This window comes from Filicampus tigris, chromosome 10 (genome assembly GCF_054856515.1).
Source record: "Filicampus tigris isolate MCC_2025a chromosome 10, RoL_Ftig_1.0, whole genome shotgun sequence".
NCBI lineage: Eukaryota > Metazoa > Chordata > Actinopteri > Syngnathiformes > Syngnathidae > Filicampus > Filicampus tigris.
This window is the reverse complement of record NC_141226.1, coordinates 5,423,819-5,441,784: the sequence shown is the minus strand read 5'-3', so window position 1 is coordinate 5,441,784 and position 17,966 is coordinate 5,423,819. Positions and strand designations below refer to the sequence as shown.

Genomic DNA, 17,966 nt, shown 5'->3' with positions numbered 1-17,966 from the left:
ACTCCAAATCCTACCTGTTTTGGATCTCTTCCTACTATAACACACCTGATTCAGATGATCAGATCATCAGCATGCTTGGTAGAAGTCTGACACCATTCTGATCATTTGAGTCAAGTGTGTTGTAGTAGGGAAAGATCCAAAACAGTGAATGATTAACATATGTAGTCTATTCCCTGCAGTTTTTTTCTAGAGCTTCCAAGTCTTTGGTGATTTTCTGGTGCTGGCTCATCATCTTGGGCCATCCTTAGCCCCTCCGCCGATGTCGTTCACTGTCAGCAGTTAGAAAACTCACGTTTAACATTTGGTAGAAGAGATAGCACTGGAAAGAACACCTTACTAAGCAGGTTTGCTTACAACAATTCACATCTGTACCTTCAAAACCAAACATTACTCAGTTCAACAACAATGCTTTGTCATATTAACTTTATTATAAGAACATGGTATTATTGAGAAAATAAGACTAATCAAAATGACAACAGTATGACTGAAAAAGCATTGAACGCGCAGACAAAAACAAAAAAAGTCTCTGATGCCAACATTACATGACCACTGACTGTACAATAACAAAACTCAAACAAGATCTCACGTATTTGTGAAGAGAGTTTAACAAACTCAAGAATACATCGATCACCATTATGGATGTGTTTTTTGATTCCGTAGCATGTGTGGTGAACTGATATTTAGATGGAGCTCCCTCTGCCAAATCCTCCTCTTGATCGACCAATTGTCCCTAACACAAAGGGGAAAGGGAAAAGGTTTTAGAGCATAGCAGCAATATAAAGTTCAGATTATGTTGCGTGCACATTTAAAGTTGCTGTTCAAATAAACAGCTACATCAGTCCATTTGACTGTGCAAAGCACTTTATTTTCTTACCTCTGCGGCTGATTAGCATGCGTCCTTCGCCCCTGCCTCTGGTTCCTCTGCTGAGCGGGGTGCTCATCACAGGTTGACTGGTCACCGCGCGCCTCTGAGTGACGCTGCTGGTGTCTGGAAACGGAGCAAATAGTGAAACAGGACGGCATCGGCAATATTTTCCTCTGACTTTCCTCTTACCATCACCTGATTGCACACGTCCTGCTATATTATGATCACTTTTAGGAGAATGAAATTAATGAGAACATTTCCCTCTTGAGTCTATTCAAACATCTTACTGCACAATGTGTTGAAAATTGTAGAGGAATCAGGGTCTTGACTGGTGGATGGAAGTGATGCATCTTCACTCTGCTGTCCTGCACTCTCCATGTCAGTGTGGCTGTCTAAAGAAGCCTCAGCAGATGGACTAAAAGAGATAAAAAGCAGTGTTAGACAGGAAGCACACTCGCACGGGGGGGCAAAAAGTCATCCACACAGACATTTCCAAAAAGCAGCTCACCCTTCTTCTTGTTCCATGAACACCTCATCTACATCGTCACCGATTGTGGACATCCCAGTAGAGGCAGTTACCATGGGAACAGACTGGGACGCCATGTTGTCCCCACTGTCTGAGGGCACAGACTCCGTGAAGACAGTCACTGCCGTACAAAGTGAAGACACAAGGTCAAGGCATTCTTGGATACTCAATTATAAATGCGCGCAGGAGTATGTGTGTGTCACTCACCTGGTGCAGCCACCTGCAAAGGTGTTGTGGGGACACTTCTTCCTCCTCCATCCTCGTCATGAGCAGCCAGGAACAGTGGAGACTCATACATGCCCAGACCTGATCACACAATAGCAGGTTAGTGGTTTTCACACCTACTGTTTGCTTTCTCTGTTCAAAATCAGATGATGTGTTGGTCAATTTGCTCCAGTTGCCCATTTTTTTTGTGTGTTGGTTTTGGGGGGGGGGGGGGGGGGGTAAAGACACTAAACCCCAAAAAATCCATGGTATTTTAGCACGTTTTTTATGCTGAATGAAAGTGTGGCTTAAATCGTTCAAATAAATGACCAGTCGCCTCAGTTCAATTTTTGCACGAAGATTATATTGGGCATACAAAAAAGATCAAATGCTGGGTGAATACGTGGTGTCGATCAAGTAAAGGATGTGCTAGCGCCCCCCCCCTCAAGATCACACATCACAGACAGGTAAAACAATAAATGTCTTTTGACAAAAATGAGCCTGCTATAAAGATAAAGTAGTCCTAAGGCAGTTGGTCAATGCTATTGCCAGAGCTGGCCATCGCCTAACCGTCACCGAGTTCCTGTCTGCATATTTAATCAACCCACATGGTCCCCGTCGGTCCAAGTTAGCCAAAAGACGCGGAGAATGGACTTACCCGGTAGCACGTCACATGCAGGTGCCGCACTCCTGACATACGGCCGAGTAAGGAAAAAATCAAAAATAAAACAGTGTTGCCCATATTGTTTTTTACCACGGTGTGTGTGTCGGTTGTTTTTGTTTGATATTTTTTCTTTGTTTGGCACCACGTTTGCTGCCTGCGTCGAGAAGATTACGTTCTCGACGCCGACTGGCTGTCGTCGACGAGTGACAGACTGGAAGCACGTGGGTCGGTTAAATATGCAGGCGGGTACTATTGCATGCGGGTAAATATTGCATGCACTCCAAGAGCTTATTAGTTTGTGAGGTTTTTTGATATGTTACATTGACATTGTAAGATATTGCTTTGGGGTATCGCCTTCCACAAATAAGCATTTACAGTGCAGTGCTGGAGAAGCATGGATGTACACAGCATTGCACGTGACAATGTACTCAAAACATTCCTTGAAAGTTAGCTTTGCTACCAGATATTTTAAATTGTATTTTTTGTCTTTATAGTTATCTTTAATCGGTTCAATTTAATCAATCAATGTAACTGACTGGAGTTCGATTTTGTGATTTTGTGTGTTGTGTCGTACCTCCTTGAGAGGCTAGCTGGCCCAGGTCCGAGTGTGACGCTGAAGTCTGAGGGAGCAGATCTTCAGGAGGTCCAAATCGAAACCTGGTGGACAGACCTGCAACCTGAGGAGAACTGAGGTGACAGATGCACATGGGTGATGAATTTTGGCTGTCTGGGGGCTGAAACATTGCGATGCTCTGGGATCAAACTGTTATCCCAGCAAGAAATAAAGAAATATTGCCGAGTTCTTCTTACTGGATTGCTTCAGCAAAACCATCAGTCCGGTGGGGGACAACCAGAGTAGGAGTACTTGGAACCATCCTGTCATCATCGTCAAAGAAATGTTGCTGAAATACAAAAACACACTTTTAAGCACAAGTGCACGACAGCCTATAATCTAAGTATTACGATTTCAGAGTTTGTGAATGTATCTCCTCTTGTTTTGCAAGATCAATAAAAAACTTTTTTATGGTATATCAAAGTACAGTGCTACATTAAGACACAATCACAAATGCTTATAGACACATTTGTGCAGTATTGCTGTTTTCCAGTCCTCTTTGTATGACCCGATAACGAAAATCTGCAATTTGATTCTTCTTTTTTGTGTGCCCTCCAATTCATGATTCTTGATGATTCTATGAGGGGGAAATCAGTATAATGGCTTCCAATGAAGTACGGACATATAAAAGGCACACATCTCCCGGGTATGTTCTGCTAAGCTTGTAAAAGAGCAGCCAAGAAGGCACAGCCACATGCTTAAGCTTATGATGTCATCAAAGCGTTGCATTAATATTAAAATTGGAGTAATTCCTACGTTGGGTTCTACTGTAGCAATCCTATTTTGATCACCGTGCATCAATTGGAAAGCAGACCTTGGTCACGCATCAGCTCAAAACATTACATGTAATACGTTGCTTGGTTTTTTTTCATTCGTAGTAACAGCCATTAGCTCTTTTTCACTTTGGTGTTACCTTTCTTCTTTGACACTAGCAGCCAATGGAGGCGTTTGTTAAAATCACACATATAACCTACGCTGGAAGCTGAGCTACTGGGACGGAGCGTCAGTACAAGGCAGACAAAACCGACATCACATCAGAAAGGTTCTAAAAGTGCAGCATCAAAGCCAATGCCTTACCATACTGCCTATCCCTGGCGTCAGCTGTGGTCCTCGACCAACTGATGGTCGTCGGAGTTGAGAGGATTGCCTCTGGAAAACACACCAAAGAAAGCTCACCAGTTAAGAGAAGAAACGGTCAACTTGGAGGTTGCATTTATGGTGCATTTCCAGGCAAAAAAAACAAACAAACTTCCAAATACAATGCATTCATTTTACATTTTACAAATAGTTGCTAATGTACTCATGAGGAATAGTGATGGAGTGATCAGTAATGAGCACATCTGTTTTTGTTTTCTTTTTAACTCAAACTATCTTCAAAATGGATACGTAAATGTAAAAATATGAAATAAAAATAATTCACATGCCTTTGTTAAATATAACTCAAAACGTATCACAAAAAACTGGAGCTCATTTGAATTATTAACCCCATTTAAACAGACGTTTAAAGTAATTATCAGGAGCAAAACATAAATTCCCATATTACAGTGTCCCCCATTTTTCGTAGAAAATGTATTTTCAAGGTTTGTCAGTGTGTTTTTGTAGACTATTTGGGGTTTACAAGTTCTTTCTGGTTTCCGAGCCTGTAAGCCGGCATACGTTTACCTGCGTCTGGGGGGGTCCTAGCTCCGAAGCTGGGGGTTGAATGTACAGTCGTGGGGGGAGGGAGTGTGGGGGCCGCCGGGGCTGGGGTAGGCGGAGTGTAAGTGAAGAAGTGGAAGGGGAGGGCGTAGATGGGGAGGACGTTGGGGGGACGTGGACGGCCTCTCTTTGGGCTTCTGACTCGGTGTTGCTGCTGGCTTCACCTGGAGGAGATGACAGCGTCAATAGGAAATACGAAATAGCGACAAACACATTTTGGATGTTGCTCACTGCTGTGGGACGGCTCAGGGGCGCACTGAGAATCATTCTCCTCAGCACCGGTGGGAACTGGTGACTGCTGTCCCTCATCTTCAGCATCCCCATCTTCCTCATTGCTCTCGTCTCCTTCCTTCATAGTAAGGTTACTTGGATCATCGCCATCCTCTTCCTCGTCATCATCATCATCATCATCCTCCTCCTCTGCCACCTCCGCCTTATACTAAAAGTAAAGTAGTGCTTTAAGAACGAACAGCCCATCAGACCAAGATATGTTTTGACAGTAAGAAAAAAATGGTGCACCTCTTCTTCCTCCTCCTCCTCCTCCTCTTCTTCTTCTTCTTCTTCTTCACCCTCTTCCTCCTCTTCACCTGTGGTCTCCGGTTTCTCTCCTCTGCTCTCACGGCTTTCGCTGTCTGTGTCGATAACAATAACTTCACGAGTCAGACCTGACTCCTGAGGGGACGTCCGATCTGAAGGGACCGATTGGGACATGCCTTCCTCCTCGATGTCGTCGTCTTCAGGGATAACAGGAAAATCTTCTGGAAGCTCCTACACACCAAACACCAAGATGGTGGATTGCAGACATGAAATCAACCAGAAAAGCAGTTTTAATCATTCACTAGCATCAAATTTACACAATGACATCATCATTTGAGCACATTCATAGACTTGGGGGAAGCAAAGGTAGTACCAATAATTAGAAATGTGCCAGTTCACGTTGAGGTTTAAACATTCAGGAAGTCTGGAAGTGTTTGTGGCTTACAAAGATTTCCTTATTGAAAGACACTGAAAACTAACCTGACTGTTGTCAGGTGAATCTTGTCTTTCACCTTCATCCCTCAGATCGTCTATCTCCTCATCACCTTCCATCTGTAAACATTTTAATTACAATGAATTAAGTAAAATGACATTTGAACAGCAACTTACGCCAAAGAAACTAAAGAAGTATGTTTCAAGGAAATCAGGGGTTTTGCTTTTACCTGCAGGGCAACAGTTTGTCTCAGTCTGAGCTTTTTGGCAGTTGAAGGGGCGTGAGAACTCTCTGGTCTGATCTCCTCTTCCTCGAGATCATCCTCTCTAATTCTCTTTGAACTTGCTGAAGTCAAACAGAATATCATTTAACACCATTATGGAGGTTTGATACAACAATTGCTGCATTTTTATAAGATGTGACACATAACAGTGTGACACTTTGCAGATGCACAGTTTTGAGGACAAGATAATGCTTAAAGGGGAAGTCAACCCTGAGCTATCTAAAAATTCAGGAGCTCTCATATTCCATAAACGCAGTATAAATCAGAATGCCGTCTTTAGACTAGTGGGCCTGCATAGAACATATTCTGGAAAAAAAATGGTTTGTGTTGACTTCCCCTTTAAAAGGTACCACAGTGCTGCTTACATGGTCCAATGATAGCGGAGGATGTAGATGGGCGTTCTGTATCCATACTGCTGCCGACATCCTGAGAAGTGGCCTGCTGCTGAGTGGGCTGGACAAATGCGGTGGCCTGCGTGCTGGTTGGTTGCGTTATGGATGTGTGTGTGTTTAGACTGGAGATGACAGTGTGGGCAGCGGCTCCTGCAGTCACCAACACTACAACAGAACCAGTGAGAATACTTTAGGCCTGACCATTCGTCAGTACTTGGTGTAGTACTGTAATTATTACAACAGCTAATGACTACTACTAGTAACAGTATTTGTTTTCTTACTCTCTTGGCTCTCAGTCTGTGTGGTTGGCATAACAGTGGCAGTGGGTGTTGGCATGGGGACGGTTGCTGGGGTAACCATAGGTCTGATACTGGCACGGGGTGTTGACTTGCTGCCAGGTGAAGGGGTTGCTTTGTTGCTAGGTGATGGAGCACTTGGAGTGGGGCGGATATTGGCAGTTGGCGGTTCGGACAAGCTTGAGCTGTTAGATAAACATTGAATGACATTCAAAGGTATTAGAAGACACTTTTAGTAACCATGTCATTTTGTTTATTATAAAATACTAGATGAAAATTCTAACGTCCTAAAGGTTGCTAAATGCAGAATTTGACCCGCCAAAAAGACAGTCCAACTAGCATCAAAGGATTCACTCAAAGTAGTACCGGTAGTACATTCCCAAATGGGTAGCGGTGCACACCCCAAAAATTGAAAAAGATGTAACTATGAGCCAGGAGTTGACTGCCAGCAGCCATGTGGACAAGCTAATATATACAGTAGTAAAGATGGTAAAGCTGCAAAGACATGAAGTCCAGACAATAGGATTGAGTGCAAATCTTAACCAATCGAGAAATAGCCAACAATCTACGGTTGTCCCTTTAAACTCATTCAATCCAAAAGACATATTTATGTCTTTTCACAGTCCAGCCATTCAATCCCAGGAACTTGTTTGTATTTTTTTCAAACGTTAGGGTAAAACAGGGTCTGAACATGTCTGTTACTGAATGAGTTAATCCAAAGGAGTGTTAATGATTTCATGTTTTGCAGAAGTTAATCTTCACACTTGAGAGCTAATATTTGTTGAAAAATGAGGTGTGAGTTGCATGTATGACAACTCATATGACGTACACATCATGAGTGTTTATGATTTGATGTATTAACATTACAGTAGTTGTCTGATTTTTAGGCCTGAATGGTCATTAAAACGTTGGTTTTTAGTTTTTATTTAACCGTTTGACTCCGTAAATAACGTTATCTATAGTAATACGCTTAGAAAGACTGGCCACACAAACTGGAGGCTGACGATCTCTAATTTTGTTTGACCCTGGAGATTCTAAAAGACAATATTCATCGATCTGAAACAAAACACTAGTTTCTACTGTGGCATTAATCTGGGAGTCACCAACCTGCTCCTGTCCTGGGCTGGACTCTTCAAAGAGATTTGTCTTTGGTCTACAGATCTGTTCTGATCACCCACCTAAGTACAGAAACAATTTTACATGACAAATCAAGAGCTGATGAAGCTCATGTGACAATTGCTATGTTCAAAATTTAAAAACCAAGAACACATCCATGTATGTGATACTTTCAAGTTTCAGGTTGGATTAATATAATTTCTAAGAGTGTCAGACTAACCTTGGACCCACTCTGGTCCTGTGATTCCTCTCTGGGTTCAGTGTGAGTTTGTGACTCCCTCAGTTCCCGGTCAAGCCGAAGAAGTCTTCCTTCATACTGTGACTTCAATGCATTCATCCGTACCTCGAGTTCCTCCTTACTCTGCTTAAGGTCTTCCACCTCCTTGCTAAGATTGTCTTTTGCAGCTGAATAAAAAGCAACATCAGTAAAAAACGTGTAAATTATAACTTAATAGTGTACAGTTACATGTGGAACCTACTATTCAGCTGGTTGATTTTAGTCTTGGCTCCGACAAAGGCCTTCTTAGTCTTCTCCTCTTTGTCAGCCATCTGCTGTCTGAGTTGCTCCTCCTTGTTCTTGCTCTCAAGCAGCTGGAAGAAAGCATTCCAATTACTTTAGATAGTATGTATTGAAATGGATATATTCATATTTTTTTTTCGCACAACAAGAAGTTACAGATCAATGGTCTCCATCATTTAATGACATTTGCCTAGTAAAGATTCAGTTGACGTCTTAAAACTACAGTCAAAAACATACCTCCTGTCTGAGTTTTGCAAGCTCTTCTTGTAATGGCTGATTTGCATCAATTGCAGCATTATCATCACTGGCCTGCACAGACAAGTTCTGGTTCTGGTTAGTCTGTGCAGCTATGAGCGCTTCATTGGCTTGGTTGACTCCCTGTAGCTGTTCTTGAAGGCGCTTATTTTCGGCTTCTTGAGAAGACATCATCTGACAAGCAAAATTAGATAATAAACCTTTCGTTTGCATTTTATGTAAAGTGAAATGTTGTTGTTGTTGTTGTGGACAGGTTCATACAAGAGCATAACTTTCGCGGGGTGGCGTGCATTTGCCTGATTTAGTGGGGTAAGGAAGTGAGCGGGTGGTTGCCTGATTACAGCAATAAAATGCTACAACAAACGCAAATCAACAGTTTATTTTCTAGTATCACCAACACCATAACGAGGGTAACAACAACGCTTTCATATGGTCACTATGATAACACTCAAATATGCAACAGACACCACAGAAAAAGTATATGAATGATACAAGCAACGCAAAAACTGAGCGATTTTGCAGATGTAACAAAAAATGGAAAGCCACATTTTTATAATTATATTAGCAGCCGATTTGTACTCCAGTGCAATTTATATATGTTTTTTTCTTCTGTATTATGCATTTTATGGCTGGTGCGTCCTGAAAATACGGTACTTCCTTTCTTCAAAGTTTAATCTGGCTGCCATCATTAATTTCAATTGGTTTAATTTACAAAGAACCCCGGCCCCCAAAAAATGGTTATCAGCTGCTAAAATGTATATACATTCTTATGGGACACACTGTATAAAGTGCATGAAAATATATAACTCACCATAATGCTAAATTGCAAGAGCCGCTCACCGCATATTGTGCAGAGCTGGCTTTGCGCGTGTTCAGTTTTTTCCCCTCATTTTGCTAGCTTGTGGGTTTAATATTAGCTTTACGCGGCCAAGACAATTAGCATCTTGACATGCATCAAGAGCCCGTCAAAGACCGATTTAACAGAGAGAATTCCGTCACCTTTCAAAATACATATTTTTTCAGCCTTGGATAATTAATAAACCGGAAGTACTGTAAGTTTTTTTAGTCTTTCATCTATGCGGTTCTCCGCAGCCCGGTCCTAAGTGGCCCGCGGCCCGTGGTTAGGGACCACTGGTTTAGAATATTTCTTACCTTATGCAGAGTGTCCACCTGGCCTTGGAGTTGAGACACCTATGAAGAAGCAAGGAGATACAAAACGCTGCATGTTTTTTTTTTATTCCCTACACATATCTGAGCGAACATCGGAACATTAAGTAACTCACCTGATTCTCTGCTTGGCTCAAAGAGGTTTTCAAATTGTTCATCTCCTGTTGGTGCGTCTCCTGGAGTTTCTTCTGATTGGTAAGGTTTTGCTGTAGAGAATCTTTAGCCAGCTGGAGCTCCTTCTGCATTAGTTGAGTCTGATTTTGACGGGCCTGAGCCTGACACTGAGATGATTTCAGTTGGTTCTGCATCTGTAATTTCAACTGGTAGTTCAGGATGGTTATTGTGGATTTATTTTGGGAAACTCTCAGGAACACCAGCCGGGTTTACATGGAGCCTTATATTCTGTTTAGAATGAAACCGAATGACCAAACGAAATGAAAATGCTCCATGCAAACACCTTTATCGGAATAAAATCGGAATAAAAAGGCCGTATCCGAATGGCATTTCATTCGTATTTACAGGGGTAGTATAAACATTTGCCAGTCCAAACAAACGTCTGTTCAATCGGAATAGCAAGGCTGCATGCATTCTGCGCATGCTGTTTTGAAATAAATGCATAGTGACGTCGTCATTGACGCTCTTTAAAATGGCAGCGTCCTACCATAGTTTGACTGCGAAGGGACATGTTTTAAACAACTTGTAACTAATTTCTAAATCAAGCTGTTGCTTTAATAATTACATTGTTAAAACAATCACAACTACTGTGCTAAACAGACAAATGAGCACCATCTTGATAAATCAAGTGATGTTCACGTGATGCTGTTCTTATTAATGTAGTGGCGCATGCAAACGGCAGATTGGAATAGATCACGTTACAGTCGGAATGATTTCAATCGGAATGACACGTTGACACATGAGGAAATATGACAGCCGGTGTTCCAGGGAAGCACTGCTTACCTGCTGTGTGTGGGTCTTTGCTTGTTGAAGCTCTTTCTGACTCTGTTGCAACTGTGTCTGTGTTTGGGACAACTGGGCTTGAGCCTACAGAAACACCAATCAAAAGGGAAATGCTCAGTTAATGCTACTTCTCTAATGTCGCAGACTAAAAGGTGCATATCGTCGCTGTCCTGTGAAAAACACATATCTCCAATTTTGGAAACTTTTTTCTTTTTCACATTAATGCAACGTCTGTAACGCAGAAACACCTTTCATGTAAAAATAAGAAAAATGGAGATATGTGTTTTTCACAGGACAGCGATGATATGGTGGGTTTGTGGACTGATTCAGATCTTACCTACTTTGACAGAGAGCTATGTAAATACAGTGTCTTGTGAAAGAATTTGACCCCCTTGAACGTTTTGACCTTTTGCCACATTTCAGCCTTCAAAAATAAAGACATAAAATTGGGATTTTTTTTTTTGTGAACCAATACCAAGTGGGACACAATAGTGAGTTGGAAAGAAATCCATGCAATATTTTGAACTTTTTAGAAATAAAAAAACTGAAAAGATGGGCATGTGGGATATTATGCTATGTTGTCGGTGCAACCAACTCACTCCAAAAGTTCCCTGATGTTTTGGAATAATCCAATGTTGACCTAAAGGACTGATGATGATGCTGATGATGATAGAGTCCACCTGTGTGTAATCTAGTCCCACTATAATTGTAAAGGTCAGTAAAAAGAATAGTTGTTTAAAAATTAATTCATGTTTAGTTTTTCTTTAGCGGCACGGTGGTCGACTGGTTAGCACGTCCGCCTCACAGTTCAGAGGTCATGGGTTCGATCCCGGCTCTGGCCTCCCTGTGCGGAGTTTGCATGTTCTCCCCGTGCCTGCGTGGGTTTTCTCCAGGTCCTCCGGTTTCCTCCCACAATCCAAAAACATGCATGGTAAATTGATTGGACCCTCTAAATTGCCCCTAGGTGTGATTGTGAGTGCGGATGTTTGTCTCTGTGAGCCCTGCTATTGGCTGGAGACCAATTCAGGGTGTCCCCCGCCTACTGCCCGAAGACAGCTGGGATAGGCTCCAGCACGCCCCGCGACCCTTGTGAGGATAAGCGGTATCGATAATGGATGGATGGATAGTTTTCTTTAGCACAGTGCATTTCTCTAATTTTACTCATATAATTTAATCTCCCTTCTACATAGAAAAAAAAAAAAAAAAGGGTTGGTGCCCAAGAAATGTGAAATATGTTTTCAACTATTTCTTTTTGTATTCATAGGTAGTTTCATAGTATTAGTGCAACTCAGCATAGTGTATAGTTTTGGGTTCCATTTTAAAATGCACTAAACATTTACAGCTAAAAAATGAAGGCCAGTGTCACCTTTAATTTGAATTACTCCATTTATAAACATATCAGGAATGGTGGTACAAGCTGCAAAGTTTAATACAAGTTGAATGGATGGATGTACTATCATCTTAATTGTCTTTCTTATTCATTTGCACATACCTTAAAGAATTCAAGCTGTAAGATACCGATGGTCATATAAGAGCACCAGGTGCGATTATGCCGTGATTTATATATGATCCACTAATTCGAATAATCGCAACTACTGTTGGTCAATAGTCGACTAGCAAAATAATCGTTTGTGGCGGCCCTGCAGGAGAGCACTCACAGAGACCCTGCTTGCAGTTCTGTTAACTGCTGCTAAGTATGGACAGTGCGGTGGTGGCAGGAGGGCCAACCAGCCAGTCTTGTTCCCCAAAAAAAATTTTTATGTCTTTTTAAAGTATTTGTCAGTTTTTTTTAATCACTGTGGTATCGAAATGGTATCTAGTATTTTCCTGGGTATCCATAGATAAATGTTAGTATTGTGACAACCCTAGTTTCTAAATGTGCAAAACTGATAGAGATATAACTAAAAGACTTGCAGCTGTAATCGGGTGCCGAACAATTTAGCACGCCCCACTTTTCGGGGTTTTTTTTAATTAAAAAAAAAAAAAAAAAAGGTAAAATATCGTATGAATTTCGTTCCACTTCACGATTGTGTTCCCCTTGTTGATTCTTCACCCCCCAAAAAAATCAATTTTGTATATCTTTATGTTTGATGACTGAAATATGGCAAAAGGTCAAAAAGCTAAAGGGGGCAAAAGACTTCCGCAAGCCACAGCATATTAAGAAAAAACGCCCACCCTCTGTACTTTTCTGAAGAACACAGATTGCAGCTCCTGCTCAAAACAAAACTAAGCTTGTGATTACTATACCTGTGTTAGCTGATTCTGGTTCAGTGTCAACTGGTTTTGGATCTCCTGTAACTTTTCCTTGGTCTGCTGGTTTTCCTTTTGGGCATTCTGAAGCTCCTGCTCAGACTTTTTGGCCTGGAGAAAGTAAACCAATTTTACTGGCAACGCCATACTACAACTTCATCATTGCTTTATTTACTCTGCGGAATTTTCCCACTATTTTCAGGGAATATGGACCGAACCCAGTCACTAATAGTGTGGGTGGGGGGGTGGTCGGGGTGTTCGTAATTGAGGGTCCCCATAAAAATATTCGCAATTGCCTATATTAATGATTCAAACCAAACTGTAAATATACCACAAACTATGATTCCAAAACATGTTAACACCATTTCATACTCATTTCACATCATTGTGAAAATGAATGGTTTACAGACATTTTGATTATGGAAAAAAATGCATCACAGGTGCGCTTGTACACAAGTGGCAAACAACGCAGGCTAAACTTAGCTTCTCTGCAGCATACAAAGCTTGTCTCTGTCGAGACGTATCCCTTCCTTGTTGACTAATAGACTACTTCCTTATCGGATGGGGCTTTTGGCTCAAAAACCTGACAGATGAATTTGTGAATAGTGAACTGCAAATACGCAGGGAATTATTCGATAGCTTGCCTCGATTAAATGCACATATAATGACAACCGTGCTACTCTGGTCCAGCTAGGAGGCAAAGCTGCCTGATTGTGCCACTCAAATTGCGGAAGATAATAGAGTCCAATTAAAAACGCTAACATTAAAGCCTTTGCACTTAGAAAAGAGTCAGTACAATTAACATTGATGAAATCATACAATCCTACGTGTGTGCTGTATATAATTGTACGTTCATATTCCTTAAAACTAGCGCATATCCTCTTTGATCATGGCTGCATGGTGCTGTATGTTTGTAGGGGTTAATAATGCTGCTCACTTCCTGCATCGCCTCTTTCAATGTGGTCAGCTCTTCTTTGACCTTGTTGAACTCTTCTTGACTTTTCGTGAGGTCCTGCTGGTCCACCTGACTTGTTTCACCTTGTGTTTTAGCTGACGTTTCCTCCATCAGCTGGAAAACAAAGAAGATCTTACCACAGCCGTTTACAACATGACAACCAATGCTACAAACTCCAGACTCACCTTATCATGCTGGGCTTTTAGCTCCTCATACTGGGTCTTGTAGCGGCGCCCTATCTTTTTCACCTGTGTGATGGTCTTGTTTTTTTCAAGAATATCATTGTTTTTTGTTCCTACTTCTTTCTTCAGTGTGTCTCGCTCTGCTGTTAGGCGGGTCACGGACTCTCTTAGACTTTTCACTTGAGACTGCGCTGAGTTAGTGCTGGTGCTGGATCTGGGATGATATGACGGAATTCACAATGTTGGGAAAGTTACTTCAAAAATGTAACATTTCATATTACTAGTTACCTGCATTTGAAAGTAATGTTTCTTTGCAATATCACCGTCGGTGTAAAGTAATAATTTATTTTATGTTACAGATATATGCAACTTGGTTCATGTCATTTTGGCAGCATATAGTAAACGTTCATTACATTATACATTAGTGGATTATGGATTTTAGCATTTTTATGTTTGTTTTTACCTGGCAAGCTCAGTCTTCAGCTTGGCCGTCTCTTCAACAAGCTGGGAAATACGCCTCTGCTGTGCTTCTCTTTCGGCAGTGAGTTTTTGCTTTTCCTCAACGTCACCATCTTTCTGCTGGCTAACAAGTTGCTGTGGGGATGGAGTGATAGAAATTGCAGATTTAAAGCATATGGTTCTGCGCAACAACATTAGGACACAGAGTGTTACCTAAGTAGAGATTAAGTGGAGCAATAACTCTGCATTGTATGTAAGAGCTTGTCTCTACACGAGTGATTCCGAACTGCGGTGGCACAATGTGCAGTGAAAGATTAACAGTGCTGCTATGAAAAAAATCATCCAATTTCACCCGCTAGAAAATTATTCTTTATGAAATTGCAAAAATCTATCTACGGTAGCAACACAAAGTGGTAGGAAGAACAATTCAATTCTCTTCCATTTACATGACAGACAGGTACAATCAATCTATGTATGCACCAGTTACTATTCGTACCACAGAAAGAGTCATGGCTTTCTGAGACTGTATCAACTTCGTGTTCAATTAAACAGGCCCAGATTTCCCATGTGAGTACACTGAGAGATGTTCATTACTAATGATCCAGGTCACAAGTTAACTGTACTCTACAGGATAAAGCTAGTCATTCACTGTAACACCCAAAGCCAGCTACACAGTGCGCTCAAGGCCTACCTGTACTTTGGCTTTCAAGTGTTTAATGTCTTCTTCTAACAACCTTTTATCAGCCTGTAGAGAGCCATTTCTGTCAGAAAGATGAGACAATGACTCATGTAGTGGGCTAATGTTGGATTCCAGCTTCTTCACCTAATTGATAAGAAAAAGGGAGGCGTCAGAATGCAACCGAATAGAAACAAGACCATAATCCGTGAAAACTCAAGTCTAGAATGTTTTTAAATTATTATATTGTTGTATTTTTATCCATTACAGAAATTGTAAATGCTCTTAGGTATCGATCGGCATTGAAAATTGCCTCGATAAATAAAGGTTAAATTAAGACGATCAATCGTAACCAGGGGATAATCTTACCTTTGCTTGCGCTAGCTGTAGCTCTTGCTCCAATTTCTCTCTCTCCATTTTCAGCATCTTGTTGGTCTCTTGGAGAGTGCTGATATTTCCCATGTTCTTCAGCTGAGCCTCTTTATGAGACAGGGTCTTTGCTGTGGTCTGAGAGCATGACAAAATCTGGTGTTTGTGTCTAATTATAGCCCAGCCTTCCTTACAGACAATACCGTATTGTCTGCTTTGATCATAAATTAGATGTTCAAAAATGTTTGTTGATCCATCCATCCATTTAATAATTTCCTACCTGCAGCTTCTCTCTCTCTGCATTCAGAGTTTCCTGAAGCTCCTTAAGTTCTTGGTTTTGGTGTTCCATTCGCTGTTTGTAACGGAGAGCTTCGCCTTCAGAGGCCTCACTTTGGGCCACAGCAATTTCCTTCTCTTTCCGCACAAACCTACATCATGCATAGAGTTTTCAAATTCCGTTGCTTGCTACTAAACTAAATTAAACATCTGACTCACTCATGGGAACTGGTAACTTTGAATCCCTCCTCCACATCCACGTTTTGACGTGTATGTTACACCACTATACCTGAGTATTTCTTGTATCTGCTCAAGCGTCTTCCCTTCCTCATTGAATGTTAAGTCAAGCTGCTGCTGCTGCGGCTGCTGCTGTTGACGACTCCTTGCAGCCATTTCATCCATTTGTTGGTGCAGGAGAGAATTTTGCTCTCCCAGCTCTTCGCAGCGCCGACTCTGACTAGCCAATTCATCCTGAAAGAGTCCAAGTAAATACAAATGAGTGACTACTGCTAGTTTCAACAGTTTGATGAAAGATATTTAGTGGTAGTTTCTGTGTAAAGGTTCCTGAGTCATTCCTCCAACCTTCAGCTGCTTCTCCAAAGTTGTCCAGCCTGTAGTTTTTTCTTGTAAGAGTGAGGTGAACTTGTTCAGTTGTTCCTCCACCTCGCTCTTCCGTGCTGCCTCTTGTTGCAATGTTTTCTTTAACTCCTTAAGGACTTCCACGTCTGCAGCATGAAGCATCAGCTCTCGCTCATATTTAGCTTGAGCCTCACCAGCTTGCTTAGTCTAAGAAAACAAAACAAAAAAGTATGCGTAAAACCAGCACAAAGACAGATATACACACACAACTAACAAGTGTACTTGGCTTAGTAGAAAAAAAAATGGGTGAGTAGTTTCAATGAGGTATAGTTTTAAAATGTATACAAACAATCCAAAGGAAACTCTTCTTCCATTGTATTTTGTGTTACGAGGCAATACAGAGAGTGATCAATCAAAATTGGCTCATACAATGAGGTATCTTGTAAAGGTTGATACTGCAAGAGCACCATCACCTTTGACCTGTTCTATCATGCAATGCTTTGGTGTGATTACAACTCCCGACCCAGTGCTGGAGCCAAATGGAGGGTAGCAGTGCAGTGAAGTGCTCTCGTAAAGTGCATGAGAGCATGTGCCTACTGGCAGTGTTAGTGTGTATGTGTGTTTGTTACTAATGACCTGCAGCAGGCTCTCTTGTATGGCCTTCTGCTCCAAAGTGACAGCTTTAGCAGCTCTCTCCAGCGCCTCCTGCTGCTCTACTTGGCTGGCCTTTAGACTGCGCTGCAGGTCACTCACCTGGAAAAGACAAAAGAGGAGAGCTTTATACTACATTTCTTCTTAAAGTAACCGATGCTTAAAGTTGAGTCCAGCATCAGGCCCAGATATCACACTGGGGAAAATGAACTATTCTTTTTTTTTTTTCATTTTCTGGCAGGTTTGGATGGAACAAAGCACACAGAAACACAGGCTGATCAAAACTAATAGAATGATGACAACAGGTGTCCAGGCTAACATGTTTTACTAGAACAGTAGCCCCTAACTTAAAATTTTAGGGCACTGGAAGAAAATTTAGGGCCGCACACAGTAAATTGACTTTTGAATAAGAAATACAGTATTCCGAGTGAAGTGTTACGACAGTAATGGCACAGTATTGTAAAGTGTCTTGGTGGGGGTGCACGTTGCCCAAAAATTCTATGATGAATAAAGTTCTCTTTACCACGCAGTTGTTGTGCATTTATTAGACATAATAATCTGGCGACGCAGCATCACTTCACATCGCTGCTGTTTGTTGTTCCATTCCGTGGTGCTGCTGCTCCTGGTATGGCTCTAAAGGCGAGCGGCAATCAGGCTGGCCAAAGATAGCTACATAACGCTAACCCCGATTCATGCTCTGGTGTGTAGTGTTCTTTTCTAACGATTCTTGCGGACTAGGTTTTGAATCAGCTAGTTGAGTTGGAGCAGGATGTCGAAAAACAGACCTGTGCTGGTCAACTTTCAATAATTGTTGAGGGCTGGAACAATGGTTGAATGCGAGTGTGGCTTCCTGCAAATTTACTCAAATGTGTGACAAGACCTACTTGTTTCTCAAGTATGTCCAAAGCCTTCCTCCTCTCTTCTTGCGCTTGCTGATTCTTTTTCTCCAACTCTAATATTCTATTTTCCAGCTGCTTCTGGATGTCTTCTGACTCCTTGAGTCTCATCTCAAGAGGAGAGCGTTGCTGAGAGGACATCAAGAA

General features: G+C 41.6%; 1 protein-coding gene across 2 annotated transcripts in view; it reads right to left on the bottom strand.

The window, feature by feature from the left end:
- Positions 1-408: 408 nt before the first annotated feature.
- Positions 409-17,966, bottom strand: part of LOC147140451 (nucleoprotein TPR-like) — a 34,366-nt gene continuing 16,808 nt past the window's right edge. The window contains exons 23-55 of one of the 2 annotated variants that reach the window (XM_086042712.1): positions 17,808-17,948; positions 16,909-17,025; positions 16,276-16,479; positions 15,983-16,164; positions 15,698-15,845; positions 15,418-15,555; positions 15,064-15,195; positions 14,377-14,507; positions 13,917-14,127; positions 13,714-13,845; positions 12,774-12,887; positions 10,527-10,610; positions 9,686-9,889; positions 9,555-9,593; positions 8,385-8,576; positions 8,107-8,218; positions 7,848-8,032; positions 7,619-7,689; positions 6,497-6,696; positions 6,189-6,380; positions 5,770-5,885; positions 5,588-5,659; positions 5,090-5,338; positions 4,802-5,009; positions 4,535-4,734; positions 3,950-4,021; positions 3,070-3,161; positions 2,834-2,946; positions 1,599-1,697; positions 1,374-1,512; positions 1,153-1,280; positions 875-988; positions 409-730 (exon numbers count right to left, since the gene is read on the bottom strand). In XM_086042712.1, coding sequence (XP_085898838.1) covers positions 681-730; positions 875-988; positions 1,153-1,280; positions 1,374-1,512; positions 1,599-1,697; positions 2,834-2,946; positions 3,070-3,161; positions 3,950-4,021; positions 4,535-4,734; positions 4,802-5,009; positions 5,090-5,338; positions 5,588-5,659; positions 5,770-5,885; positions 6,189-6,380; positions 6,497-6,696; positions 7,619-7,689; positions 7,848-8,032; positions 8,107-8,218; positions 8,385-8,576; positions 9,555-9,593; positions 9,686-9,889; positions 10,527-10,610; positions 12,774-12,887; positions 13,714-13,845; positions 13,917-14,127; positions 14,377-14,507; positions 15,064-15,195; positions 15,418-15,555; positions 15,698-15,845; positions 15,983-16,164; positions 16,276-16,479; positions 16,909-17,025; positions 17,808-17,948 — 4,581 coding nt within the window. In that variant the 3' untranslated portion in view covers positions 409-680. The remainder of the gene's footprint in view (positions 731-874; positions 989-1,152; positions 1,281-1,373; positions 1,513-1,598; positions 1,698-2,833; positions 2,947-3,069; positions 3,162-3,949; positions 4,022-4,534; positions 4,735-4,801; positions 5,010-5,089; positions 5,339-5,587; positions 5,660-5,769; positions 5,886-6,188; positions 6,381-6,496; positions 6,697-7,618; positions 7,690-7,847; positions 8,033-8,106; positions 8,219-8,384; positions 8,577-9,554; positions 9,594-9,685; positions 9,890-10,526; positions 10,611-12,773; positions 12,888-13,713; positions 13,846-13,916; positions 14,128-14,376; positions 14,508-15,063; positions 15,196-15,417; positions 15,556-15,697; positions 15,846-15,982; positions 16,165-16,275; positions 16,480-16,908; positions 17,026-17,807; positions 17,949-17,966) is intronic. The other variant, XM_086042713.1, reaches the window with a different exon arrangement.